A 26631-nucleotide genomic window follows, 5' to 3' on the forward strand; every position below is an offset into this window, starting at 1 on the left:
TTTTGGCGCGCCGTCGGGCAGGCACGCACCACTGGTCCAGTCTCGCCAGTGCACAGAGGGGCTGCCGCTGCTTCCTGGAGCCAATGAAGTCACCCGACGACGCCCAAAGTCGGCCTGGTCCGAGCTGAAACACATTCAGTGCCTTGAACCCGCGGCCCACCATACCCAACGCCAAGGATTGAATGGATGGAACTCCGTTGATCATTCATCTCCATCATCCCCCCGTCATCCTCCCCGGCCGTTTCTCAAAGAAACAGTCCCAGGGGCAGAAGGGATCGACGCATTGCGACCGACTCACATTTCTTCCATTCAGTTTTGTCACACTCTTGATGTACTTGTACGCTTCACAGGAATAACTACAATTACAGACAAACTCTTAACATCCTGCCGATTACGCGACTTTGGAAACCGACGGGCCATCTCTCCATCTCCATCACCCAAGAATGGCCCAGTCCCGGTGATCTTCTTGCTCTTCTTACACTCCCTTCTAGACTTACCTAGTCCTGCCCATGGACATAATCCTCATGCTTCGACATGAAAACGGCACCGGAAATGGAGGATGATAACAAGGAGCGACAACAAGCCGAACTTTTGGACAAAATACACAGCCTCAGCGACCTCGAGCTCGCCGTCCTCCTCTCCCTCATCGCACGGGAGCACTGTTTGATCAGCACCGAACCCGACTTTGTCGAGGACCTATCGAAAGAGCTATGTCTGACCGCCGTCAAGACCTTTGGCCTTACGCCCGTCATCGTCCCATGCCACTCGCAGATGACGCTCGATGAGTTCGCAGCAGCACTCTTGGTCCCCGTCACTCCACCAAGCTCACCACAGCCCAACAACAACAACGCCAACCCTCAACACTACCACTCCCACCGCTCTGTACCTTCCGGCTCTGGGTCATACTTCTCCTCGAAACACAATAATGTCCCAGGCTCATCTTCCTCCGCCCACCCGCCCCCACAACAACAACAACAACCACCAGCAACGCAAATAGCCAACGTGGTGCTCGCCCAAAACCTCGACCACGCCCCGCGCGCCGTGCAGATCCAAGCCCTCGATCTCCTGCGCACGCGCCGCCTCTTCACTCGAACAAGTGTCCAGACCGCTCCGAAGCAGTTTCTCTTCGTGGCCGTCGTCGGCGCAGAAAGCGGCGGACAGGCACGCGTCACTCACCATATGAACGATTTCCTCTACCTCGCGCACTGGCACGATCCAGAAGATGGTTTCACCTACCTTGAAGAACAAGCGGAAGAAGGATGGGCCACCGGTGTTGGGTTCGGCAGCAGCCGTATGGGAATAATGGGAGTGGGGAATAACAACGACAACAACGATGACAGCCACGGCGACGACAGCCCCTATACCAAGGCCGATGATGACCGAGCCTCGATCGACTCTGGAAGCAGCGTCGTCAAGAGGGGCGTGGGGAGCATGGCCAACAGCGGATTAATCCACGAATCTTACCACTCTGCCCTCAGCGGTCCCGGTCGTTTAGGAGCGTTGGGAGCGCCCGTGTCCCTCTCTCCCCAACTCACCTTCCACAGCAACGAGCTCACAGCCGTCGGGGGACCACAACCACCCCTCCTCTCCGACTCCGAAATCGCCCACCTCGCCCACCTCTCTCTCAGTGTATGCGTGGACATCGACGTCCGCCGCTACCAGATGAACATCGTCGCCTTCTTGCGCATTCACCGGGCCGTTAGCGGCGGCGTCACGCCCCAAGCCACCAAACATTTCGAGCAGCTGATGAGGAGCCTGGCGCCGCTGCACGGGCTGGATTTCGTCACGCCGGCGCTGGTCGGGTTAGCTGCTAAGAAGGTCTACCTGCACCGCATCGAGATTGTGACCCAGCCCGAGCGGGAGAGGAGCATGCAGTGGGGCAGCGAGCTGGCGGCGGTTGAGGCCATGTTGGATGGGGTCGGGCCGGAGGAGGTGATTGAGGATGTGCTGGGGATGGTTGCTGTTCCCCAGTAGGATTAGGGGAGGTGGTGGGAGAGTGAATGATAATGGAGGCGGGTTATGAGGAGGAAGAGAAGGGAGGGGGTAATGTTTAATCGTAATGGAAGAAGAGAGTGCGAATTGGGAGCGGAAAAATAATGAATTTTGGATGGTAGCAATAGACAGAGGGTGCAGACAAAATTACATGTAAATTAAAACAAAGCTACAAGCTACCTTGACCACCTACCATTCCATAAGGTGGCGGCAGATAGCTCTTAATCTATGATTTTTATCCCAAAAGTCATCCCGTCCCAACTCTCATTATGTTGGTTTAGTTGGTTATCTTTCTTTCATCCGTTGTTGGCGTTTCCCATTTTCTGTCATCCGATCCCTGCGTTGTCCCAACCCGTGATCGTTCGTCGAATGCACCCCTCGCTGGGTATGTAGGTAAAACGCCGATTTATGAAGCACGTATTACTGGTCATCTGCCCGTCCATAGAGCAGTACAATAGTAGTGGGAGAGTCCAACGATCCCACTTCAGGTCTCTGAAGTTGTAGAGGAAAATACATGTTCATCGTCAGGCCAGAAGCTTCTTCAAGCTAATTGGCGATTTAGTGGATCTCCTTGATCTTGCACTTCCAGCCTGAGGACTGAGAAAGCAATGGCAAGCTGTAGCAAGAAAAGACATGTTAGCAACAGTAAACAGAAGGAACAGCCAGCAGTGTGTATAACTTACCTAGCACCAAGGCACCAGCCAAGCTCGTTATCCTTGATCTTCTTCGCAATCCTGACCTCGCGATCAATCGGCATCTCGTAACCCGTGTGCGTAAGCGCAAGCATGAAGTTGAGATCCATGCAGTGCTCGGGTCTATCGCCGATCTCCTCCAGCGCACCAGGAACGCTGGTGAACACGTCCCAGCTCTGCTCGCCGCCGCACACCTGGGCGGCCAGGTCGTGCATCTCGCGCAGGGTGAAGGACTCGGGCATGCCGAGCGGCTGGGTGCGGTCGGTGAAGTAGGACAGCAAAAAGATGTCCTCGCGGGCGAAGGTCTTGGCGATCTGCGGCTGGTGGACGCCGTTGAAGGAGCAGGGCGCGAGCTTGCACTCGGCGTCCTTCTTGAGGATGCGCTCGGCCAGGCTGCGGCACAGGGCGGGGGCCGGGGTCGAGGGGCCCGTCATGTTGAGCTCGACCTTGGCACCGAGCGGGTGGTTGTCGCCGAGGGGAACCTTGACGGCCTTGGTCATGCCGGTCGAGAAGCACGGGTTGATGACGGGCTTCTGCATCCACGACTTGTCCTGCTTGTTAAGCTCGAAGAGGTCGTTGACCAGGGTCGCGAAGATGGCGTCGCGCGCCGACATGAGGCCGTAGCCCAGATGCGAGTGCTGGTACAGGTCGAACTTGCGGCCGCCAAAGTCGAGCTCGTACTTGTGGTCGCCGTCGGCCAGCTTCTGGGGCATGCCGCCGCCGGCGAGGCCCTCAAAGGTGGGCTCGAACACGATCTGGGTGGAACCGCCGCCGAGATCAAAGACGGCAGCGGTAGGGCTGTGGTCGGGACCGCCAATCTTGCCGAGGAGGTAGTTGACCGTGATCCAGGCGTAGACACCCTCGTCGGCACCGTCCATCATGGCGACGCCGTTCTCCTCCTTGGAAACCACGGGGAAGGGGTAGTCGTTCTCGAGGTGCTCGCGGACCGCATCGAGGATCTTCTGGCTTTTCTCGGGGCCAATCAGGCGCAAACCGGCGGTGGCCTTGACGGCGACGGGACTGCAGGCCTTGAGCTTGTCGGGGATGACCTCGAGGGCAGCCTGCATCAGGGGGTCCAGACTCTTGGCGGCGGCCAGAGGATCGTCCTTATACGCGCTCAGTCCGCTGCTCTGGCCCTCGATCTTGGCGGTCATCTTGAAGAGAACCTCTCCCTCCAGCTCGGGGGCGGGGCCGCAGTTGTTGAACTTGTAGACATGGATACGGGAACCAGTGCTGCCAGCGTCGATCATGGAAACATATTGCACGATGGGCTTCTCCTTGGAGAAGGATCTTGTGCATCGGTCGGTGCCATAGGACGAGTCGGAGGGTACTTGGCCCTGGTTGCCTTGAGAGGAGCCTGGTAGAGACAGGTTGTAAGCATTCGGACTCCCGTCGTGGAGACAAATTTCTTCAAGATGCTTTGCTTACCTCCAGCGGGGATCTCGACGCCTGATGGGGTGAAGAGGTAGAAGAGGAAGAGGACGGCAAAGACGATTGCGCCCGTCTTCAGGTAGCGCGCCTTCTGCGACTGCGACATCCAAGCGTTCTGCATCCTGATGAAGACGCTGGCCGGTTCCTGATTGTGCTGGTCGCGGCGGTAGCGGTCGGGCTTCTCGTGGGGATCGTGAGCTACGTGCTTGGTCGGCAAGGAGACCGACGTGCGCCTCATGGGGAAAGGGACCGAGCCACTTTATGAATGCCTGGTACCTGGGGGTAGTGGAGGGACAAGTGTTGGGGTCGATGCGTCCAACCTAGCGAGGAACCGAACGCGGAGATTCGAGGAGGTGAGGACCTAGCGGGATCTCCAACTGTGGGTGGACCTGGTCGAGGCACTTCGATAGCGATAAACCAGGTTATGCGCCAAGAAATATAAAGAGGTCAACGAGAGACTAGAATGGGCCAAAGGCAAGGGTTGTGAATGAATTAGAAATCGCAAAAGTTTATATGGTTTTGTTTGTCGACATTGAAGACTCAGGTCAAGATGGGAATTCTTGAATCAGATAGGGGTTAAGGGGCGGCAGTAGTGGTGGGTTTGGGTTTGAAAGATTTCAGCACTTCTTGGTTGAGGCTGCAGGTGTGGGAGATTTGGCTTGTTGGATCTTTCCGCTTTCTGGCAGTACATTACATAAAAAAGTACGCTCATCTTCCCGACAGTCTTGACACTTCTCATGCAGTGGTGATGCTGCGGATGCCAGGTGCCCCCTGGACAGCGAGGGTCTGGATGTGGCGTCGCGCCAGCCGGTTCGGGCTGTAGCGCGGGACCTGGACGAACCCCTGCTTGGTAGCCAATAGGGTTCTCGAAGGGCCATATAGGGGCCAGCAGTGGAATTTGTTAGTGATGGAATACATAACGGGTTCCGACGAGAGTCGAGACTCTTCACCTTGTTGTCACCTTGCTGGATTAGAGGTATCGTGATGAATGTGAATATTCGATCACAGATTCTTCAAGGCGGTCACAGATTTGGTGCCTTTTCAAAATGAGCTGCTGATAACAGAGACATGAGTTTTGGTGACGATTACCAAGTGCTGTCTTTGACGTGGCCCAGGCAACTCCAGCAGTGCGTCCTCGCCCCACGGCATAACCCAGACAGAATAAGCAAGTACCAGGTACCTTTCCGCTTCTTTCGTCTTCCAGAATGATGATTCCACGACTTCGTAACCACTGTTGCCTCTTGGCGAGATATAAACACTTACACACCGATAACCTCCTCTTTCCTTATTTTCCTCGTCCATTTACAAACTTTGTCGGCACTTCTCAGCACTCACGTCGAGTCTTTGTCGTTCTTTCCTCAAGATACCCCTACGTGCCCTACTAGTAATACCACGTTCCATTCGAGTACCGGTACCACCGCACACGCCACTCGCCTCAAACCAATTCTCAAAATGGATGTCCACCTGCTTGTTTACGACCTCTCGCGCGGTTTGGCGAAACAAATGTCTGCTGGTCTCCTTGGTTTTCAACTAGACGCCGTTTATCATACTTCGATTCAACTGAACGGACGGGAATATGTGTACGATGGCAACATTGTCTCCATCATTCCGGGGTCTTCGCACCTCGGCAAGCCCTTGGAGGAGATTTATCTTGGAAAGACTGAGTGTAAGCATCATATCGCTGGTATACTTAAAAGTCCGATATGCTGACGTGGATTTAATAAGTGCCAATGGAAGTGATCGAGGAGTATCTAGACTCGTTGAGGGAAATTTACACAATGCAGGTAAGTCAAGATGAGATCCTGCTTGCTTAAAGTGGGAACAGCCACTGACCGCTTCCACAACAGACATATGATCTCTGGACACATAACTGCAACAACTTCTCTAATGACCTGGCTACGTTTCTCCTTGGAAAGGGCATTCCCGACTACATCATCAACATGCCCCAGACGGTGCTCAGCTCGCCCATGGGACAGATGCTGATGCCCATGCTCAACCAGCAAATTCACGCCAACAAGCGTGGCGGTGGCATTTTGGGTATTCAGCAAAACACCCCTGGGAGCACGTCTAAGCCAAAAGCACAACTTCATCACCACGAGGGCAAGGTTCACAACGTCACCAGCCTGAAGGAACTTCAGTCTCTTTTGGAGAAGTACCAGAACTCGTGCGCTGTCGTCTTCTTTACTTCAGCAACCTGCCCACCATGCAAGGTCCTTTACCCTCTATACGATCAACTAGCGGCTGAGGTGGGGGACAAGGGTGTTTTGATCAAAGTCGATGTCTCAGCCGTCTTTGACGTGGGAAGCGCTTACTCGGTCAGCGCAACACCTACCTTTGTGACCTTTCTGAAGGGCAAGCAAGAAAACCGATGGAGCGGTGCAGACCGCGGAGCGTTGCAGGGCAATGTGCGTCTTTTGGTCCAGATGGCGTGGCCGGCTCATGCCCACCAGTCTTTGAACCTCCCAACATTTTCGAACCCGGGCACGAAACCGGTTCTCTACACCAAGGTGCCACCGCTGGAGAAGCTGCTCGCAAAAATGGGCTCAGACGCCCAGAACCCGGCAGTGCAGGGTGTCAAGCATTTCATCGAGGCTCGATCGCAAGACGGACCTGCCGAGGCGACACTGCCCGACATGGCCGCCTTCACAACATTTGTGCGCCAGTCGATCAAGCACGTACCTACGGATGCTCTCTTCACGGTCGTTGATTTGATGAGAATCGGACTCGTTGATCCTCGTTTTAGCGGGTATCTGGCCGAAGAGGTGGTACACGGGACCGTCACAGCGCTGCTCGAGCACGTCAACGACCTGAAAGAGTGCCCGTACGCTCTTCGCTTGGTCACCCTGCAGATGGCTTGCAACCTCTTTTCCAGCCAGCTATACGCCGATGAGGTTCTTAGCAACGACAAGCTGCGGACTCCTCTCACGCAGCTCGTTTCGGCCAGCTTTCTCGACGATAACCATAACAACGTGCGGGTGGCAGCGGCATCTCTGCTGTTTAACATTGCATTGGCAAACAGTCGCAAGAGACGGGATGGACCGGGTGACGTGCTTCCGCAGGACGATCAGATCGAGCTGGCGGCCTCGATTCTGGAGGCCATCACTCAGGAGGAGTCTTCGGGTGAAGCGCTCGAAGGAATGCTGTTGGCTTTGGGATATCTTGCGTATCGGATGCCACTTGACGGCGAGCTCTCAGATCTGTTGAGAACGATGGATGCTGGGAACAGCATTTTGGAAAAGAAACAGGCTTTCCCGGACATGAAGCTGATCGATGAGGTCGGGAGCGAGCTGTTGGGTAAGGGATTGAATAAGCCCTAGAGGGGTGGTAGACGGCGTTGGGTAATCAATGGCATGGAAGTGTTTACAGGTACGGGAGTTTGCGTGTTGTCAAGCGTTTGGATCTTTTTGCGAAGAGGCGTTGTGTGGTTCTGGTACATGGTGGTTGGGTGTTGGGTGTTATCGTTTTCAGAGACATTCTGCTCGGGTGGCGGCGTCTTGGCCACCGAATCTTGCATCTAATATCGTGATGATAGAGAGATATCGAGAAAAAAGATGTCCAATCATTTGCGGTATGTATTCTGTTGTTTGCCTTCTCAAGCGTCCATGAGCCTAGAGGTACTGCTTACTTTGTCATCAGCTTCGAACTCTTGATTTGATCATTATTTTCGAGACGAAAAATACCGAAACCTGATCTGGATGTCCCCGGCCTGAGCAACCGACCAGTCAATGAAGCGCGATCCAATCTTGTTGGTTTGATAAACGAGCAGTGACGCGCTGCCCTGGCAGGAAGAAAGACTCCGCCCGGCTGCCAAATGCACGTCAACAAAAGGCCCCACTAAACCCCTTGCAGAACCCCAATCTTGGCATCCTGTGGTTCCTAGTCTCGGCTGGTGTACACGATCTCTGGTAAGGCAAGTCCAAACGCTCCTGCATTCCCGCTACCTGCATCGTCGAAATGCTGGTCCTAGCTCGAAGAATTCGGGAAGAAAAAGCACCGAAACCTCGAGGAGATGTTTTGTAAACTCTCGATCTTCATCACAGCCAACGAAAGTCGCAATTTTCATCCTCAAGCACCCTCAGCACGTATCGCGCTATCGGTTATTTTTTAACACCCCGCGAGTCTCCCCGGATTCAGCGCTACTGCAGGACACCAACACCATCCTTGGTCCGCCCTGGCAACTGCAACCCAGACACCCCCCCTTTGCAGTGTAAACATTGGCCGATCCCTGCTCCCTTGTCACCAAAAGCATCTGAACGTGGAAGTCGTGCCGTGCCGTAGGGCGTAACCTTTCCCTTACACGGCAGTCACACAACTTACAGCTACTACCACAGCAGCAGCACCACTACCTACCTGGACCTCACCTGCCCGCCTTTGTCAGTGTGGGCATCCAGGTTGGTGGTATTCAATAACCATCACCCCTGCCCAGCTCCCGCCCTCCTACCATTGGACTCGACCATTCGTGGATCGCATCTTACATGTTCAACCTTCTTCGACTGCGCTTTCGCAACACCATTGTTGATATCGAGGATACTTTATACGAATTATCTTTGGAGCCGCGCCTGATGCCGAACTCTCTGGACGTCCGCCAGCGGCAGACCCGTGACAATGTCTCGACCCCAACTCTACGACCTCGAGATGGAACAGTTATGCCTTTCGTCCCCAAGGACCCCGGAGCAAATGTCCGGGTGGTGGTGAGAGTTCGGGCATTTTTGCCTCGGGGTAGGTTCTGTGTGTTCACTTCACCAAGAGACACTCCCATGCTAACACTTGTACCTGTTACAGAACTCGAGCGCAATGCTAAATGCATTGTCGAGATGGACCCGGCAACAGAACGGACAACCCTTCTGGTTCCTCAAGAGACAGACCTCGCTAATTCTCGAGGTGCCCGGTCTCGTAGGGTACTGGAGGAGAAGTCGTTTACCTTTGACAAGAGCTTCTGGAGTCACAATACAGCAGACGAGCACTATGCGACCCAAGAACACGTCTATGACAGCTTAGGCGAGGAGTTCCTCGACCACAACTTCGAAGGGTACCACACATGTATCTTTGCCTACGGTCAGACTGGCTCGGGAAAGTCTTACACCATGATGGGGACGCCTGATCAACCCGGACTTATCCCCAGGACTTGTGAAGATCTGTTCCAGCGCATTGCTTCCGCCCAAGACGAGACACCAAATATCAGCTATAATGTCAAAGTCAGCTATTTCGAAGTTTACAATGAACATGTGCGAGACCTTCTCGCCCCCGTCGTGCCTAACAAGCCGCCATACTACCTCAAGGTCCGCGAATCTCCTACCGAGGGACCTTACGTTAAAGACCTCACCGAGGTTCCCGTGCGAGGTCTCGAAGAGATCATCAGGTGGATGCGTATTGGCGATAGAAGCCGCACAGTAGCCAGCACCAAGATGAACGACACCAGTAGTCGCAGCCACGCCGTGTTCACTATTATGCTGAAGCAGATCCACCACGACCTGGAGGCAGATGAGACCACAGAACGCAGCAGTCGTATCCGCCTTGTCGATCTGGCTGGTAGCGAGCGAGCAAAGTCCACCGAGGCCACAGGCCAACGCCTCCGTGAAGGGAGCAATATCAACAAGTCCTTGACCACTCTCGGCCGTGTCATCGCCGCACTCGCCGATCCGAAATCAAGCCGCCCTTCTTCTCCTGTAAAACCCGGAAGAGGACGAGCACCAGGGCCAGCCAACTCAGTCGTCCCCTACCGTGACAGCGTCCTCACCTGGCTCCTCAAGGATTCCCTCGGCGGCAATTCCAAAACCGCCATGATAGCTTGCATCTCGCCCACCGACTACGACGAGACTCTCTCGACGCTCCGCTACGCCGACCAAGCCAAGCGCATCCGCACCCGTGCCGTGGTCAACCAAGTCGATGGCGTCAGCGCTGCCGAGCGCGACGCCCAGATTGCCGCCATGGCCGCCGAGATTCGCCAGCTACAGCTGGTCGTGAGCGACAGCCAGACCCGTGAGAAGAGCGCCCTCGACGCCGAACAGCAGCTCGAGGAATACCAAGCGCGCGTCCGAGGCCTGCAGCAGCTGATGGAGGAGAAGAGCCTGGTAGCCGAGGGCAAGATCCGCTCGTTGCAGACAGAAAACGAAGCGCTACGGTTACATCTCAAGCTGGCTCTCGAGAGTCTTCGAAACCCTATCAAGGTGTCTTCGTTTCCCACCACTTCGCTGGCTATGTCAGCGGAGGACTCGACCATGCCTCTGGTGGCCATGGGAGAGGTTAGTACCGCCCGCGGCCGAAAGACGGAAAACAACGTGGCAGAGGACCCCTTCGTCGACAGCGGAAGTGGCATCACTAGTGATGATGATCAAGGCCTCATTTATGAACATGATGATGATTATGACACTTACGAAGAAGAAGACGAGGAGGAGGAAGGAGTTATTGATCTTAGCGAAAAGGCTCATGACATGGACGAGTATATGAGTGGCTTGCTCAAGGATTTGAGCATGTTTAGACGCAAGATCGGGGATGATAAGACGAGGTTTCTGGATGAGTTGGGCGTCAGGAAACCGCTCGGGGTGAGGACTAATATCATATGATGATGGAAGTTTTTGTGGTCTGGGACTCTGTGTGTTTTAAGCAGACGGATGGATGGGACAAGGCAAGCAAGCAAGCATGGAGTTTACGGACGGCGTTTCACAAACGGATATGTGTGATTCAACGAGTTTGGTGTTGGTGGGATGGATCACTGGACTTGGGAAATGAAAAGGCTTCGCAAGGCAAAGGCAAAGGAAAGGAAAGCAGGTAAAAGCCATGGCAAGGACTGGAGTCTGGTTGGGACAAGGCGCGGCGCGGTACGGCATTTGCTTTTTACTTACGTTTTCTTTCTCTGAACATTGTCTTACTATTGCCCGGAGTCATGTACAGCTCTCGTTAGGCGTGGTTTAGTTTTGCTTTGCAATATCTGTACTTTTAGAAGTTCTATTCCCGTATGTTGCTTTTACTGGTTCAGGACGATGCAATGCATAGCATAGGATAGCATAGTCTTCCGAGTTCCATAAGGGATTTTTCAGGTTTCTGATTGTCTATTAATGGAACTTGATACCTCACATTTTCACGATGCGTGGTACGTAATAGGATGTAAATGCATATGTGCCTGTGACGTTGAAGGTCAATATTCGTCGGTGTTTCTCATTAACTATTACGTTTAATCAGGACAACCTGCGATGCCAGTATCATTTGTTATCCAATAATATAAGTAACATCCCAAATCAAAGGAAAAATTGCTCTCACAACAATACAATGTTGCACACCCATTCTCGTCCATGATGATGATGATAATGATGGGGTATTCACTTGGCGGGGTCGCGACCCCCAAGCCAGAAGAAGACGTTGCCAAAATAGATTGGACTCCAAAGTAAAACCTCACTCAACTCTCAACTCCTGACGCCCCGTCATTTCCTTGAAGGTCATCATGTCTAAGAAACAAGAACCCAACCAAGCAACAAAAACTCCAAATAGTATGCGTCCCCCGTAACTTTTCCTTTTCCCTTCTGCTTGTTTTCCATTCTCCCGTCTCTTCGAACAAAGGAGAAATCCTCCAAACGATCCAGGCCATGTGGCCATGTTGCCAGGTTTAACATTCGTGAAACTTGTGTGCCGAAATGCAGAAACATGATGTATGTCGCCGTAGTCAACGCCAAACGCCTCCAAACGCAATTGGGTTCTGGTGGTCTCCAAACGATGATGATGATGATGATTGTGCTGGTATCATTGCCGCCGCTTGTTGAGTTGCCTCGGTTGGTTTGGTGTACAAGTAATCCTCAGGGCAGCTCCGTTCCGCGTTTGTAGTATGTATGTAGTATGCAGATATGTTGTTGCGCTATACAACAGGAACAAGTGATGCGCTATGTATTGATGGGTTAGTTTACATAACCACTGCAGGTAATAATGTAGTGCGGAATCGTTGCCGCGGAGGGGAAAAAGGGGGAAGAAACAAACGTACCTTAATCCCAGAGAGAGAGGAGGAGAGAGGCTTTTTTTTGGCTCTCGTTACGCGCTTCTCGTAACCCTCCGGGTAGCAGCCTCCTTCTCCTGTTGGTCAGTCTGGTCGTCTACCCAGGCCTGGACGTTCTTCTGGGACTGCTTGGCCTCCAGGCGGCTGATCGGGACCGGCATCTTTCTGGACGGGGTCCCGGCAATCTCCCTGTAGTCCCCTGTGGCTGATGGCTGGTCATTGATCCAGTTCTGGACATCTTGGCCCTTGTGCACAGGAGGGGAGGGGCTGCGTCCTTTGACGACGATTCTCTTGGTTGGGGGTGGTGTTGGTTCGCGTGGAGAGGTCTCAGAAGCAGCAGCAGGGCTGCCAGATTTGCTTCTTGGAGGGGGCGATTTGTAAAGCTTATTAACGATAAGCTGTTCCGGCTCGCCGTGATGGGGATCGCGCGGAATCCTGGTCATGGACCCTTTGCTTGAGGAGGAGCTTGAACTGTCTGCGCTGTCCGCAGATGCTTGCGAGTCCGGTGTGCCTTCCCTAGCACCGTCTCTTTCCAAGATCTGGATCTTGATAATCCGAGTCTCTCCCTCCGAGCTGCTGCTGCTGCTGCTGCTGCTGCCGCTGTTGGAGCTGAAGCAGGAGGAGGATGAAGCTCGGCGCTTCCTGTTGTTGTTGGTGGTGTGTCTAACCTTGACAGGCTCCGAGATAAATGGCTCGACATCGCTGTCGCCATTAACACCATCCCCGGCCAAGGGTTGCCCGTTGGGCATAACAATCTCCTTCTTCGGTTCCTCCGCTTCAAGCACGCCCGAGTAGAGATTCATCTCGATGACCTGCGTTTCGACCTCCTCGTCGCCGTCAATCTCAATTCGAGCTGCCTTCGGGTCGGCTGCCATGAGCTCCTCGGTCTCGCGATTGGCCCGGGCCATCTCTTCCAGAAAGCCAGGAAGTTTGCTGGCAAGCTCGGAGTTTCCGAGCGTGGAAAAGTCTACCCGCATATCGGGCTTGCGAGAAGGGCCAGGTTGGGCGTTCTGGGGACGAAGATCAACGACTTCGTCCATGGCGTCGTTCATCTTGGGCCGAAATGCCATATTGGTCATTTCTGAAGAGATTAGGGAGCCGAGGGCAATGCCGTAAGCTTGGGTGAGAATTGCTGTGGCGGAAATGAGAAGAGGCGAAGACGAAAAGTTTCTGGAACGTATCGGGAAGAAATGTCAGTGGGAATGTGGTGAAATGGAAGGGAGTTGTCGAGCTACTGAGGACGGATGGAAGGATAATATATAGGTTGTAGGTTCCAGCTGATGGCGAAAATGTAGCATTAAAAGTTTTGACGTGTCAAGTTGTAAATGAGAGTGGCGGATTGCGAAAGTTCCCTCTTGTTTCCAACTCGAGGGAGAGTGTATTTCAAGAACAGCTGGAGGGTGTCATGGTGAGGATGAAGGTGATCTGAACTTGGCCTGCGGATGACTTTTTGAGATTCAAGTGGATACCACAAATCCTGATTCCAGGTTCCTATGCTTCAGTGGGGTGCCCTGTTCATCCCCGGCACGTTAGGGGAGAGGGTTCCCACTAACAGATATGTATGAAAGAGCACAGTCTAGTCTGTTACAATGCTATCAGGAAGCATCTCCAAACTTCACTTACACCGAAGGAAATGGCATAACCACGAGCATACTCCTCCTTATAGAGATGCTTTGATATCGTGGGATTTGGCATAACGACCTCGTTCCCCCGCACCCTCCACACAACTGATTCAAATTTCAAAAGGCCCTCCTCGTCTGGGACCGTTGAAACGATGTCGAGCATGTGTGAATGGGTCTAGCTTAGGAGCCGGTGATCGGATGTGACGTCTGCCAGGGCGGCTGTTGGTGGTTGAAACCTGGGGAACATGATCCCCTGTCGCCTCCCTGACACCCCTCGTCAGCTGGCAGTGATAGTGTTTCACCTCGTTGGTCCGGAACGACACAGCATCCAACTGATGGAACGCAAAGAGGTACGGTAGCGATAGCCGCCGGCTCATTGTTTTATCACAACTCTGTCTCTTTATCTGTTCATCCGATATTCCCGTTGACCACCGGGCCTTGCAATATCCCAAGTCTTGGATCAATCATTTGCTAACGGTGACAAGTCCAACAAAGAAGCCAACCAGCGTTGGTCATCACATCCGACACTCACAAAATCACAGCAGCGGGCCGTCACAAATTCACTATCATAGGCTCACAGCCCCTCCCCCTCACTTATTGCTCATGTACCTCTAGGGGCAAGGTAGCCTGCCATTGGAAACACCACTTTCTCGGCCTTCCCCTTTTTGTTCTCAAGACATATATATCTGTCTCTCCTCTCACTCAAAGTCGCTTGGATTTTGTGGTACCTTGGGTCTCCATCAACTTCTGGCATCACCAGATCATTTAGCAAGACACCCCGATCGACATCACTCACATCCTCTCGAACAATGTCATCAAGACCAGGTCTTTTCACGCGCGGCCTCTCCGGCCTGTCGCAAAGTAACGATGCCAACGTGAGCTCGCCAGCTGCAGAGCGTGATGACTTGAAGCGCAACTTCCTCAAGACGATGCGTCCTTTGCCGACGCAGCATTACTGGAACGTTTGGTTCGATAGGTATGTATGAAAGTCTGTATGCATGTGCAATGTACAGCAGCTTCTAACACATCGCATATGTATACAGATCTGATAAGGACCAGCAGGGCAAGTCCGCCGATGGTAGCTACCACTCGAACCTGGAGAAGCTCGGGTCCACGATCGAGAGCGTCCAGGATTTCTGGCGCTACAACAACAACATGCCCATCGAGAACATCAAGATGCGCGAGTCCATCTACCTGTTCAAGACCGGGTTCAAGCCCGTCTGGGAGGATCGCCGCAACATTCTCGGCGGTAGCTGGACTTTCCGCGTTCCCAAGGCCAACGGGGCTGATTTCTGGACTCGCGTGCAGGTCCTTGCTATCGGAGAGGAGTTGCAGGATGTGCTTGAGGAGGGTAAGTTTCATCTCTTTCCCTCTACTTACTGCCATGACTTAATGAGGATCCCGGTGCTAACATAACAACCCCCCCAAAAAGGCGACCAAATCTGCGGCGTAGGCCTCTCAGCCCGGTTCAACGCCCACCTGATCTCCATCTGGCACCGTGACGCATCCAAGCAAAAGTCCGTTGACGCCATCCTCCAATTGGTCCTCTCCAAGGCTATTCCGGAAGATTTTCCCCCACTTAAGCCGGATAGCTACTTTTACAAGAAGCACTCGGACCATGCGGGCTTCAACCCTTCGCCGGAGATGCAGGCGGTTCTGGACTCGCAAAAGGCTCGGGAGCAGCACGCCGCCGCCGTTGCGAAGGCTCAGGCGGAGGCGGCCCAGCAGACGACGGCCCAACAAGGGAGCCAGGGCCAGCCGGAACCACCCCAGATTGTTGAGATGCCGCCTTCGGGAGAGCCATGAACTTGGAACAACGACTATGAAAGACGACAGCTTTATGAGCAGTGAGACAGCTGCTTTGAGAGCTTTATGGCCCCGAAAAGCAAGAACAAATGCAAGAATGCGACCCAACAGGAATAAAGAAAGAAAGAAGAACGGAGGAGGCGAATGAAACCGAATCCTACAGGGAAACAGTTACTGAACAACGAAAACGATATGTCCAACTACAGGATCCAGATTGTTTTGGTTATACACGGAAGAATAAAGTTGGTTAAGATCTGCATTGTCTTGGGCGTTGGATCAGTTAATGTATTATTATGGCGGGCGCGATTCTTCATTCGTGTTTTTAAAGATGCCTCGAAGATAAAGTCAGTTACCTATACCTCTGGTTTTGATTATCCTATAACATGTCATCGCATATAACCTCTTCAAGCGTCAAGCGTGAATGAGCTGCAAAGTTTCCATAGGCAGCATATCGACTCAACCTGACAACCATACGATATTTTCCTCTTTCCATCGTCAACAAAGCATCAATCAATTCGCCGGGTATATCCTCTCCCTCTAAGGCCTATATGTACACCCAACATCCCACCTCTTGTCTAACATGGGACCCCTTCGAAAACAACCCGAGGGCAGCCATCACAACCCCTTCTTCCTCTCCTCCACTTCCCTCCTAGCAACCCTTTGCTCCTCCCACTTCTCCCACCCAGCCTGCGGCAGATCCTCCTCGACAACCAGGTCCCTGACCCGGAACCACCTAACAACGGGGAAATCCAAGATCTGCCCCAGCAAGCCCGACTGCCGCACCACGTGCGTGACGACAAACCATGCAACCGCGCATAGCGTTCCCGCCCCGCAGCCCACCAGCACCTGCTTCTCCGTGTGATACCCCAGGTAGGTGCGGCTCCATGCCACAGCACCCGCGAGCACCAGCGCCCCCAGGCTGGCGACGGCGCGGTGGGCGAAGGACCAGGGCTCGTGGGCGTAGCGCTCGAGGTCGGTGGCGCTGTCGGTTAGGGTCTTGAACAGACTCGGACCTGCGTTCCCAGTACCATTTGTAGTATTCCCATTCGTAACCTGCTTCTTTTTCCCCTGCTTTTGTTGCTGCTGCTCCCTCGGCGTATGCCTCCCCAACAAAAACAGTCCCACCGCCACCGCCCAAAAGAAGGCAAACTGCGCATGGCTGCTCGGCATCCCATACCCTTTTCCTCCCGTCGCGTGTATCCTGGCGGGCCGTTCCTCCTTGATCAAGCGCTTGAGCGCAAAGTTGGCGGCCTCGCAGGCGAGCTGGCCGGCGAACATGAGGATCACTTCGGCTTCACGGGTGGACCAGATCAAGGTCGCGTAGACGACGCAGAGCGCTTGGGGGGCGAGGGCGAGCCAGGCGCAGAGGAGGGAGATGGGGTCGTCTGGGTTCTACAAGAAAGATGGAGAGAGGTTAATGAAGGTTATTGGGGGCATAGGGGAGCGATTGGGCTTGGGTTTGGACAGATGGGGAAAAGGGAACGTACGTAGTAGACGTGGGTCAGGGAGAGCGAGGCGAGAGGTGTCACGTCGTCGGCCATGGTTGAGTAAGTGGGTTATAGGGAGGCGATGAAAGATTAAAATTGCATTTGAAAATATGTAGCAGAAACTTGGCGTGATCGCAACTTGGATGTAAGACAAAAGTACAATGACAGCCGAAGCTGAAAAGTGGTGATTGCTTCAATTGTGGAAGATGTGTTGTTACACCTAGAACATGGAAGATGCACTACGTAGAGGAGTGGAGCCCAGCAGCAAATGGCAGTTAAGGCCCAGCCTGTCGGCCTACCATTTTAGGCCTGTGCGCTAACAGGCGTTGATTTGCCAAGAAGGGGACAACCACAACACCGGCAGGCGAGTCATCTTTGGAGACGGGGACCCGACGGCGAATCTCCAGCTCCGTCACTCAACAGTCAACGACCATCAACCTCAAATCGCTCTGGCACTCGCGGGGCACCGACTGTGGAAAAAGATATCTCCTACGAATTTGCCTCCCTTTGCCTCCAAAGCTTAACTTTACGGAACATCAACGTGGACATCGGTGTACGATTCCTGAACATGAAGGGCTTTTCCGTCTGCTTCTGACAAATCTACATTTCCCTTCTGGTCTCTTTAGCTCTTTCTCTTGGCATTTCCATCTCACAAAAGTCTGGACTTAGACTCCGACTGAAGAGATCTTGAACTCCTACAACCTCATCCATAACTCACCAATTCTCCTCAAGAGCAAACTTACTGCATGGCTTTTCAGAGCTTCTCCTCACATCAAACCTTCCTTTTCTCTCAGATCTGCTACAAGTCATCCAGGTAGCAGCACGGGTGGGCTACATCGACCAAAACACCAAAAAGACATATTCCCGAGTCTTGGCGCCACATCGCGTTTCGATGGCCTCTTTCAACTATGATGACTCCGACAGCCCCCGCGATACTGAGCTCAGCTCTCTTATAGCGATTTATCCCGAGATTCAGCATCCCCGACCAGACGACCCTTACGCCATTGCCATCGACATCCCTGTCAACCCCTCCAAGCCAGTTCTCGTCTACTTCCCCGCCGCCGCGGACCCAAATACGGACCCGAGGGCTCAAGGAAACCCTCAGCAGAACGGAGTCAACCACGTCAATGGAGCTGCAAATGGAGGTCCTTCGAATGGTGCGGATCGTGTGGGAGGAGCAGGTACGGCTGAAGGTGCCGGCGCCGGGGCTGGGGCTTTTGATCGTCACGAGGTAGCCCACTTGCCTTCTGTTCGCCTAGAGATCATCTTCGGGCCCGACTACCCGGCTGAGAAACCACCGGTTGTCAGCATCTCTGCGGATCCTCCATGGCTTTCCAAGGAGACCATCAAGAGACTCGAGGATGATGGGCCGCGGCTGTGGGAAGAAATGGGTCGTGATATGGTTGGGTTCACGTACATCGACCACATCCAGCAGGCAGCTGAGAATGTCTTTGAGCTTGTTGACGAGAAGGGGACCCTGGAAGTTGACCCACAGCATAGGATCGCCATTATGGATTATGATATCCAGGCACGCCGGGCAGCGTTTGAGAAGGAAACGTTCAACTGCAAGGTGTGCTTAGGTATGTGCAGATGCTGTTATCTCCAGGTAACAAAATAGTCTACTAACACGCAATACAGATCCCAAGAAAGGCACCGTCTGTCACAAGATGATTGATTGTGGACATGTTTTCTGCGTGGAGTGTCTACAAGACTACTACAACAACGCCATCAAAGAAGGTGATCTCGCCTCTGTCCGCTGTCTAGCCCCCAACTGCGCCAAGGAGCGCGAACAAGCAGCCGCCTCGTCTTCAGAGAACAAGAAGCGGAAGAAGCCCAAGACGCACCTCAGCCCGAGCGAACTTTTACAGATCCCTCTTGACCAGGAGACCGTGAAGCGCTACGTCACGCTCAAGTACAAAACCGAGCTCGAGTCTGACAAGAACACCATCTACTGCCCGCGACAATGGTGCAACGGAGCCGCACGATCCAAGAAGCACAAGAAGCCGCAAGGGCTAGAGTTGAACGAGGACGACGAGGAGGACGACGAAGAGGAGGAAACCAGCGGTGCTTCCAAGCCCTACAACGCGACCGACCTCCTCGCCATCTGCGAAGATTGCAACTTCGCCTTCTGCTCCCGCTGCCATCAGTCCTGGCACGGCGAGTTCGTCCGGTGCCAGGCACCCCGAAAGAACGATGAGCTCACAGCCGAGGAGATTGCTTCACTTGAATACATGAAGCTGCACACCACGCCTTGCCCGACCTGCGCGGCGCCTGCTCAAAAGACGCACGGCTGCAACCACATGATCTGCTACCGGTGCCAGACCCACTTCTGTTACCTCTGCTCGGCGTGGTTGGATCCTGGCAATCCCTATCAGCACTTCAACGAGATGCCCGGCGGTAGGATCACCGGGTGTTACCAGCGTTTGTGGGAGCTGGAGCAGGGTGATGGCGATGATGTCGGCTTAGGGTTCGAAGGCGGCGCCGGTGCTATTCCCCCAGGTGCTGGGCGTGCTGGTCCGGGAGCGGCAGCAGCAGCAGTAGCAGCCGGCGCACCCGCAGCGCCTCCCGGGGTTGAGGGCCTACCGGAGCGACGGCTAATGGAGCTGCTGATGGCGGACCTGGAGATTGAGAGCGACGATGAGGAGGACGAGTTTAGACCGCCCCCCTTTGGTGATAGAGAGCTTAATAGGCAACTTGCCGAGGATATCGAAGCGGAAGCGCAGGACGGTGCAGGAAGAGGTGGTGGTGAAGTCGCGATTGCGCGCGAAGGACCGCTCGTCCTAAGGATAGACGGAGGCAGAGCAGGAGGTGGAGGTAATCAGCCGGCAGCAGGCCGCGGTGGTCGTGGAGGTGCTGCTGCTGGTGCTGCCGCCCCCAATGGTCCCGCCGCAGGTGGTGGCCGTGGAGCTGGTGGTGGACGTGGAGGAGGAGGAGGAGGAGGAGGTCGGGGAGACAATGCCCGAGGAGGACAAGGGGCAGGGGGAGCAAATATTCGGGGACAACATCAGAATCGAGGAGGTGCCCCGAACAACCGGCATAATAACCGTAACAACCACCCGAACCACAATGGCGTCGGTGCCGGTGCGGCCAGAGGAAGAGGTGGTGGTGTGGTCAGGGGTAATGTGGGAGGCAGGGCGAGGCCCAATCCTAACGGTCCTAGAATGGACTTTGATAATCCCGATAACATACAGGTCAACGTGCCTGACGGGATACGACTCGATCCGCAGCAGGAGGCGTGGATTAGGCAGTTTGTGCACCTGGCGCTGGAAGATCAGGAGGACCTGCTTTTCGACGATGACGACTGGTAGTCAGTCACGCATCATTCAGCAGCAAGGAAATATGTACAAGGGTCGGAATCAATATAAACTACAGTTTGTACAGCGGAGTTGAACACAATTGTTGCTGTTTTGTTGGCTTTCATCAGCGGCATATGGGGACAACGGAAAATGATAGCAAATGAGTTAGCTACCTCTGTTTGCATACAGGCGCTCATGGAATTTGGAACCGAAAACGTACATAGCAGCATTGTCAAATTCATCATCACCATTAAGACGTACGCATCAACCTTCGTTCGAGAGAAATATCCCTGAAGTCTCCCAGAACAGTCTCCCCCCCTTCCAGTTCGTCACAACAGTCAAGTGATCAAATCTCCTCAGTTTAATCCTCAAAGAAACGGCCACTATCTTCAACAAGCAACACCTGTTGCCCAATTATTACCATTTCAATTGCTTACGTACAACTGACTTTTCCGCGTTTCTTGGTCCCCATGTTTTCACCCACAAAACTTCCTCGTTGTATATATATCCCGAACCAAATATTGGGAGCAGACGGATTGATGCTACGTGCTTACATCTTCTGTCCTTATGTTCTTGCACAACCTTATTTCCGTTTTAATTTCCATCACTAGATACTTTTCCTTGTTAAATACATGCCTCTACATCATTTTTAAGCGCAAATTTCCTCCTTGTTCTCATGTTAGGTAGTCCTTGAAATTTTAAGGTTGTAAAGTCAGCTTTGCCACTGGTGTGACACTGTGATCAGTAGGTAGGTAGGAACATCAGTGTGACCGCTACTATTCACATCTTGTGCAAAACGATGAGCAATTCACGGGTAGTCCAAGTCGTCTAAGTGAATGTTGAGTTCTCTCTATCAAACCAAACCGAGCTACAGCTCTAAACGATAGGCCACTTCGTCGTCAATATTCTGTTTTCCGCACACAATGAAAAAAGGAGGTCCGGTTGTCTGCCCTTCGACGTTTGTTGCTGAAAAGTCTCCAGTGTTCTACAGCATTTATTGGGGTCTCTGACCACCGAAATATCTCAGTCTCTCATTCTTTCCCCTCTCCTCAGTAGGTATCTTTTTCACTCATTCCGAATACATACCTCGTTATATGCCCGGACGAACCACGTAAGGACCTAGTAGAGGTATCTTACGAATCCCAAACATAACAAAACAGGTCAGGTTGTTCGTTGGTGGAATAAAGAAGCAGGTAGCTCAAGAACACCCATTGAAATCCAACATCAACATCCCACACGACCGACCGCGAACGCGAACGCGACGTTGTGATTTGGGTTAGTTCAGTTTGGTTTTGGTTTGAATTGGCCTCCCAGCCGCCAGCCTTCCTGCACGATAGCTCGGTTGGATGGACGGCTATATATGAGTTTCTATACATAGAATGTCTTGCATGTCGTCTGTGTCGTCTATCTGTCTGCCTGTATGTATGTATGTCTATCTGCTTGTCTGTCTATCTCGAAAGGGGGGGGGGGGGGGGGGGGGGGGGGTTACTTTGTCTGCCGCTTAGTATTTTCCCCGTCTCTTCCATGCATATATGAATAAATAACCTCTTCCCTCATCTTCCCTTCCCCCATCCCAGGCTACGAAATAAGCAGTGTGATAGACGTACATCTAGACACATACATGATATGGCATACATGGCCATGACATGACATTACGCGCGCCACCACGCAGGAGCGGGAAGGATGTAAGGACGGTTGGGTGAATGAAGTACGGAAGCGAGGCGAGGCGAGGCGAGGCATACCATACCAAAGGAGAGGGAGAAAGTAAAGGGAAGGGAAGCCACGAATGCTTTTTTAATTTCGGGATTTTTGGGGGGTAATAAGCAAAGGGCCTCGAGAGGATGGGGAAGTGAAGAGGAAGCCGAGGTAAGCGCGGTGCGTGTTCATCATTATCTTGATTTCTACATAGTACATGGAGAGGGTCTCCAATGTACAGATGGCTATAGTACTTACCTGTCTTGGTAGATTATATGATTTTTGCTTCCCAATAACGAGTCATCCGTTCTCGTCCGCCGGAGCTCATTTCGATAATCCGGGTCATCCACCCGGGTTTGTTCTGGTGTTACACACTTCTTTCTTTTTCACTTGATCATGTGCGTGTGTCTTCATGAGCGAAAGCACACGTTAAAACCGTTTCTGTAATCATCGTGGTGGTCGTAGTTATCGTGGCCGCCTACCTGGTATTCCAGGCTCACCTCTCAGAGCCCGGACGGACTCTCCTGCTCCTGGTATTTTCTTTTTTTACCAACAAGTGAATACAATAATAACTAGGTAGCAGCCATCAGCCAAGACACCCGCCAAGAGAGGGTGACTTCTAAGAAAGGCAGGAGCTTTCAACTACCGCAAAGAACGTCTGAGAGTTTCATCAGCAACTCGGCTTACTTCCATTTTCGTGTTCATCGATTCGCGTCGGTAATGTAGTAATAGACAGCCTGTTAATCCCATATCATTTCCGAGCAACAACTACCCGAGGCCCTAGGTGGTCAACTGGGCCCCGTTCACGTTGTAACTCAAACTGACTGACAGTCACTTTGTCTTATAAACACGACACGACTGTTGCTGTGCCAGTGCCGTAGAGATGGATCATGACATGACACACCTACCGTGCCATCCCGTCCGAATTGCACACTGCTGCACCCAGCTAGTGTATGATTGCGGGTGCGGATGGATTAACCTACCCATACGCAACGCTGTGGCTTGCGGGCTGTTCCCATCCATCGTACGAAGAAAGAACAGGAACAACCCTAGCATGCTTGCTGCCATGCTTTGCTCTGCCATTCCCTCACCACAAGCTTCCATGGTCGAAACGGGCTGGCTGGCTGGATGTCGAACTGTGACAGGAGTCGGCAGGGGAAGGAAGAGACGAGGAAGGGTAGGGAGACGTGTGTCCTGACAGTGTGTGTTACATCCTCATATCCACTCACAAGTCACACTCCGTCCCTTCCCAGACTCGCCTCGCCTCGTAGCCAGAAACGATGGGTGATGGTGTATTGCAACCGCCCTTCTTCTCCCTCAGCCTCTCCCCCCTTTCGCCATGTCTCCATCCATCCATCCACCCATAGTCCCATACAACCATCCATCACCACCCCTCTCCCACCCAAAGCCGTCGCCCATCCTTGCCTTTCCTGTCCTGCCGCCTGCAGTCGTAGAGGTTCCCCGACTCCTTGTGGGAGTCCGTGTGCCTACCTACTACCCTCTCTTATTCCGTTTCTGGTTCCTGTAACCATCCCCATGCATTTTCCTCTGATAGCAAGGGACGCTGGTGTGGTACAAACGAACTGGTTTCTTGGGTCTCGGTCCATCACTAGTCAGTTCAAAGGAAACTCCGAAAGAGAGAAATGAGAGATGATCATGCCCACAACCACAAGCCAGACCAAAAGCAGGAACGAGGATGATCCCCCAGTTTCCAGTTTCCCTCCTCCGTCTTTCTTTTTTTGGAGTTCCCACTGTCACCTCCAGGTTGCTCGGACGATTTACCCTTTGGCACCCCCACTGAGCTAGGATCTGTCACAACGGCTTGATGCGACAGAAAGGGGGCTTGTCACCGGCAGAACAACCCCTAACAAGCCTGGTTCCGTTTGATTCTCGGCGATGGTGGTTACATAGTGTACCCCATCAAGGCATCTGGAGATGAGCAGGTCAAGGGCAGTTGAGCCGACAGACCGACCTGGACCGAAAGAACCGAGGCCGGTGTGCTTGTGTGTGTTCTCGATCCCTGAACACTCCAGGATGGGGGACAAGGCCATTGTTAGGCGCCTGCCTGATGTGTCCAACTCAAATCTTACTCTTGCCCTGTTGCGCATAAGGATATCTCATCGCACACCGTTGTTGTGAGGCCATTCCATTTCGGCTTTCCGAGTGCCTTGTCAAAACGAGGGGGCGTGCCCGCCCCGTCGAGGGTGTGATTCCGTTTCAAGCAGAAGGAAATGAGGATGGAAAGAATGGCAGGGTGGTATCCGAATGGACATGAAGGAAGGGGTTTGAAAGGTCAGCCAGAAGGGATGACCGTGCTTGGCTCTTCGACACTGAAAGACGCCAGGGGCTGTTAGGGTCGTCGCATTTCGGTAGCTGCTTTCCGCAAGCGCATTTCGAGAACCCAGGGGGTGGCCGGACCCTGCTGCTGGCGGGGATAGGACGATCGAAAAGCGGTCGCTGGCGCGCCACCTATGTACTTCACCGCTAACGCTAGTATGTCTCCGTACCCATCACGCTATAGCCCAGTGTAAGCCCCTAGAACCCCTTCATACTCGACTGCTGAAAACGAGAAAGACCAAAGGCAATAGACCACACAGAACCCCCTAGAACTCGGCTAAGAAGCGGCAAGCAGTTAGACGTTAGCCATGGCGGGGGTTCAGGATTGAAACATGATCAAAGTTGACTGATGCTGGGCCGGGTGTTCATGGAGCTAGTCGCTCCCTATCATGAAGTTGGCTAGGCTTTTGGTCCGAGATCCGAGAGTTGAAACTTAGTCTTTGTTGAAGACAATGAGTCCCTTGTACTTCTGTTTTGCTTGCACATTTCTCTTCGTGGAACCGGCGAAACACCTTCCCCAAACATCACGGAACTTCTGGGTCGACGGACGGAGTTGGACCGTACGCACGGTGATATGGAATCATGTGAAATGACTATCCACCCAAAGCCAGTGTCGTGACAGGAACACCAGCATGCTGACAGCCCGTCCCACGACGCAGAAGTACGTATGTAATTTCTGCAGCAACCTGTCACAGCAAGGACAAGGGCCCGACTATGGTCGTAGTAAAGGCCTTGGCTGCTGGTTTGGGGGAGCTGGGGAAAGGGAAATGAGAAGCGGAGGGGTTAGGGGTATTGGACCAGAGAGCCAGCCACAAAGCCACTTGCTAGTGTAGAGAAAGCAGAGGGCGGACGTTGGTAGGAGGCCAGGAGGCAGCGTTGCACTTGCACCCGTCCTTTACAATTGAGAATGTCAAGATCGATGATCCCATGTTGTTGTAGATCTGAAAGGTAGCAGTTATCCGCGGCACTGGCCGGTACGACATAGAAGTGTAGCAACTGCAAGAGCCCAACCCCGGCGTTGGGACAGAAAGGCCCTTATCCTCACTGTAACATCCCATAAACCCGAACCTGTAGAATGTCAGACAGAGCCATTGAAGAAGCGAATGAATGCCTGAAGAATCAACAAGTGGGCACGGTTAACATGAGCCATTGCCCATGCATTGAAGCTCCGTCGTTGTCGTTTCTCAATGATTTTGGATCCCATGTCGTTACACACTCAGATGATGTTTCCAGACCCCCAGGCAGTACAATGTTGGGCTCGAGGGAAGGCAGCAGGGGCAGTTATGCTCAGCTCACTTTGAGTGGGTCATGACCCCTCCGAAAGGGCTAGGCGCCGGAACAACGGCAACGGAGACGACAACGACACATCATGGGCTTGTATCCTACTTCGCAGTATTAGCTGCTATCTCAACGTTTAAGGCTCACAGAGTCTAGGGAGCTTACTTTCCAATAGAAGCCGTTGGCTGAGCCCCGATTGGTTTCCTTACTTGACCTTTGCTGATGGCCGATGCCATGGAGTGTCCTCATGGACCGAAGACCTGAAGAACGAATTCAGTCAAAAGCGGAAGGTGAGTTAAGAATCGAGGGCGCCACACCTTGTTCTGTTGTCTTCGCACTCTCATTGGTTGGTAAAAGTATTACGTCGCTGAATCGGCCCTTCCAGGCTAAAGTCGGATCGCTTTGGAGTCAACTCCCTCCATGTAATTTCGGGACGCATCTTATACGGGCTGCGGTAAGCCCCGGAGAGCCCCCAGATTCGCTGGGATGTGGTGGCATCCCGCAAAGGGAGCACCTACATGGGTCTATTCAATGTCTTGAATGACTGCTGAGCTGCCTCTGTTGAATGTCGATGCTGTTGTTCTAACTGCCCAATCCAATAGAACAGGTAAGCACGTGGAAGCCTGACAACGGATTCCAAAGACGATGTTCCGACAAGCGAGCGCAGCGCCGCCGAATATCGGCTCATCTCCCAATCAGTTGCTTGAGCGTCAGCTTTCGGGGAAGATAAAGAAATTTGTTGTGAAGGGCAAAGAGCGAAAATCAAGAAACTCGGGCCGCGATGTGCAGTACTCGAAGCTGGCGTAGAGGTGGCCATTGCAGTGCCAGTAGGGCATTATACAGCTTGGTAGCTTGGAATGTTCTTTTCGCCTTCCAGAATTCTTTCCCTTAGTGCAGATTCGCAGGAGCCAAGGGAAGACATCATGGTATGGGAACGGAGGGATACCAACCTACAAACTCAATATGATCCAGCGCCTTTGAACCCACAACCTGGCGATGTTATGTCCGGCCGCG

At 53.1% G+C, this 26631-nt stretch overlaps 8 protein-coding genes across 8 annotated transcripts; 5 read left to right on the forward strand and 3 right to left on the reverse strand.

Annotated features, from left to right (window-relative positions):
* Nucleotides 1–445: 445 nt before the first annotated feature.
* B0H65DRAFT_102331 (uncharacterized protein) lies at nucleotides 446–2247 on the forward strand. The gene has a single exon (XM_062820451.1). It carries the CDS (start codon nucleotides 535–537, stop codon nucleotides 1972–1974), a length of 1440 nt encoding a protein of 479 aa, XP_062684184.1. The 5' UTR covers nucleotides 446–534; the 3' UTR covers nucleotides 1975–2247.
* Nucleotides 2248–2467: 220 nt separating this feature from the next.
* B0H65DRAFT_102342 (nucleoside phosphatase family-domain-containing protein) lies at nucleotides 2468–4516 on the reverse strand. The gene is made up of 3 exons (XM_062820452.1): nucleotides 4113–4516; nucleotides 2676–4041; nucleotides 2468–2608 (listed from the first exon to the last, which is right to left on the reverse strand). The coding sequence occupies exons 1-3, from the start codon at nucleotides 4351–4353 to the stop codon at nucleotides 2551–2553; spliced, it is 1665 nt and encodes a 554-aa protein (XP_062684185.1). The 5' UTR covers nucleotides 4354–4516; the 3' UTR covers nucleotides 2468–2550.
* Nucleotides 4517–5094: 578 nt separating this feature from the next.
* On the forward strand, nucleotides 5095–7603 carry B0H65DRAFT_102364 (PUL domain-containing protein). The gene is made up of 3 exons (XM_062820453.1): nucleotides 5095–5781; nucleotides 5841–5899; nucleotides 5963–7603. The coding sequence occupies exons 1-3, from the start codon at nucleotides 5568–5570 to the stop codon at nucleotides 7430–7432; spliced, it is 1743 nt and encodes a 580-aa protein (XP_062684186.1). The 5' UTR covers nucleotides 5095–5567; the 3' UTR covers nucleotides 7433–7603.
* A 491-nt stretch (nucleotides 7604–8094) lies between these two features.
* On the forward strand, nucleotides 8095–11132 carry B0H65DRAFT_102378 (P-loop containing nucleoside triphosphate hydrolase protein). The gene is made up of 2 exons (XM_062820454.1): nucleotides 8095–8834; nucleotides 8898–11132. The coding sequence occupies exons 1-2, from the start codon at nucleotides 8591–8593 to the stop codon at nucleotides 10676–10678; spliced, it is 2025 nt and encodes a 674-aa protein (XP_062684187.1). The 5' UTR covers nucleotides 8095–8590; the 3' UTR covers nucleotides 10679–11132.
* Nucleotides 11133–11869: 737 nt separating this feature from the next.
* On the reverse strand, nucleotides 11870–13427 carry B0H65DRAFT_102393 (uncharacterized protein). The gene is made up of 2 exons (XM_062820455.1): nucleotides 12085–13427; nucleotides 11870–11986 (listed from the first exon to the last, which is right to left on the reverse strand). Exon 1 carries the CDS (start codon nucleotides 13173–13175, stop codon nucleotides 12132–12134), a length of 1044 nt encoding a protein of 347 aa, XP_062684188.1. The 5' UTR covers nucleotides 13176–13427; the 3' UTR covers nucleotides 11870–11986; nucleotides 12085–12131.
* A 1003-nt stretch (nucleotides 13428–14430) lies between these two features.
* On the forward strand, nucleotides 14431–15930 carry B0H65DRAFT_102408 (translation initiation factor eIF 4e-like domain-containing protein). The gene is made up of 3 exons (XM_062820456.1): nucleotides 14431–14694; nucleotides 14762–15069; nucleotides 15151–15930. The coding sequence occupies exons 1-3, from the start codon at nucleotides 14528–14530 to the stop codon at nucleotides 15522–15524; spliced, it is 849 nt and encodes a 282-aa protein (XP_062684189.1). The 5' UTR covers nucleotides 14431–14527; the 3' UTR covers nucleotides 15525–15930.
* Nucleotides 15885–17236, reverse strand: B0H65DRAFT_456270 (phosphatidic acid phosphatase type 2/haloperoxidase). The gene is made up of 2 exons (XM_062826280.1): nucleotides 17012–17236; nucleotides 15885–16916 (listed from the first exon to the last, which is right to left on the reverse strand). The coding sequence occupies exons 1-2, from the start codon at nucleotides 17063–17065 to the stop codon at nucleotides 16140–16142; spliced, it is 831 nt and encodes a 276-aa protein (XP_062684190.1). The 5' UTR covers nucleotides 17066–17236; the 3' UTR covers nucleotides 15885–16139.
* A 556-nt stretch (nucleotides 17237–17792) lies between these two features.
* On the forward strand, nucleotides 17793–20325 carry B0H65DRAFT_102477 (RWD domain-containing protein). The gene is made up of 2 exons (XM_062820457.1): nucleotides 17793–18591; nucleotides 18650–20325. Exons 1-2 carry the CDS (start codon nucleotides 17904–17906, stop codon nucleotides 20317–20319), a joined length of 2358 nt encoding a protein of 785 aa, XP_062684191.1. The 5' UTR covers nucleotides 17793–17903; the 3' UTR covers nucleotides 20320–20325.
* The last annotated feature ends 6306 nt before the right edge of the window (nucleotides 20326–26631 follow it).

The sequence above is a fragment of the Neurospora tetraspora genome, assembly GCF_033439725.1.
Source record: "Neurospora tetraspora strain CBS 560.94 chromosome Unknown B0H65scaffold_2, whole genome shotgun sequence".
NCBI classification, from domain to species: Eukaryota; Fungi; Ascomycota; class Sordariomycetes; order Sordariales; family Sordariaceae; genus Neurospora; species Neurospora tetraspora.

Coding starts and splice junctions, on each gene's coding strand:
- B0H65DRAFT_102378 (XM_062820454.1), top strand. CDS start 8,591: ATGTTCAACCTTCTTCGACTGCGCTTTCGCAACACCATTGTTGATATC. Junction 8,835..8,897: donor TCGGGCATTTTTGCCTCGGG/GTAGGTTCTGTG, acceptor TACCTGTTACAG/AACTCGAGCGCAATGCTAAA.
- B0H65DRAFT_102331 (XM_062820451.1), top strand. CDS start 535: ATGAAAACGGCACCGGAAATGGAGGATGATAACAAGGAGCGACAACAA.
- B0H65DRAFT_456270 (XM_062826280.1), bottom strand. CDS start 17,065: ATGGCCGACGACGTGACACCTCTCGCCTCGCTCTCCCTGACCCACGTC. Junction 16,917..17,011: donor CCCTGACCCACGTCTACTAC/GTACGTTCCCTT, acceptor TCTTTCTTGTAG/AACCCAGACGACCCCATCTC.
- B0H65DRAFT_102364 (XM_062820453.1), top strand. CDS start 5,568: ATGGATGTCCACCTGCTTGTTTACGACCTCTCGCGCGGTTTGGCGAAA. Junction 5,782..5,840: donor TTATCTTGGAAAGACTGAGT/GTAAGCATCATA, acceptor GGATTTAATAAG/TGCCAATGGAAGTGATCGAG. Junction 5,900..5,962: donor GGGAAATTTACACAATGCAG/GTAAGTCAAGAT, acceptor CTTCCACAACAG/ACATATGATCTCTGGACACA.
- B0H65DRAFT_102477 (XM_062820457.1), top strand. CDS start 17,904: ATGGCCTCTTTCAACTATGATGACTCCGACAGCCCCCGCGATACTGAG. Junction 18,592..18,649: donor CAACTGCAAGGTGTGCTTAG/GTATGTGCAGAT, acceptor CACGCAATACAG/ATCCCAAGAAAGGCACCGTC.
- B0H65DRAFT_102393 (XM_062820455.1), bottom strand. CDS start 13,175: ATGACCAATATGGCATTTCGGCCCAAGATGAACGACGCCATGGACGAA.
- B0H65DRAFT_102342 (XM_062820452.1), bottom strand. CDS start 4,353: ATGAGGCGCACGTCGGTCTCCTTGCCGACCAAGCACGTAGCTCACGAT. Junction 4,042..4,112: donor CGTCGAGATCCCCGCTGGAG/GTAAGCAAAGCA, acceptor TGTCTCTACCAG/GCTCCTCTCAAGGCAACCAG. Junction 2,609..2,675: donor GGCTGGTGCCTTGGTGCTAG/GTAAGTTATACA, acceptor TTCTTGCTACAG/CTTGCCATTGCTTTCTCAGT.
- B0H65DRAFT_102408 (XM_062820456.1), top strand. CDS start 14,528: ATGTCATCAAGACCAGGTCTTTTCACGCGCGGCCTCTCCGGCCTGTCG. Junction 14,695..14,761: donor TGGAACGTTTGGTTCGATAG/GTATGTATGAAA, acceptor ATATGTATACAG/ATCTGATAAGGACCAGCAGG. Junction 15,070..15,150: donor GCAGGATGTGCTTGAGGAGG/GTAAGTTTCATC, acceptor CCCCCCAAAAAG/GCGACCAAATCTGCGGCGTA.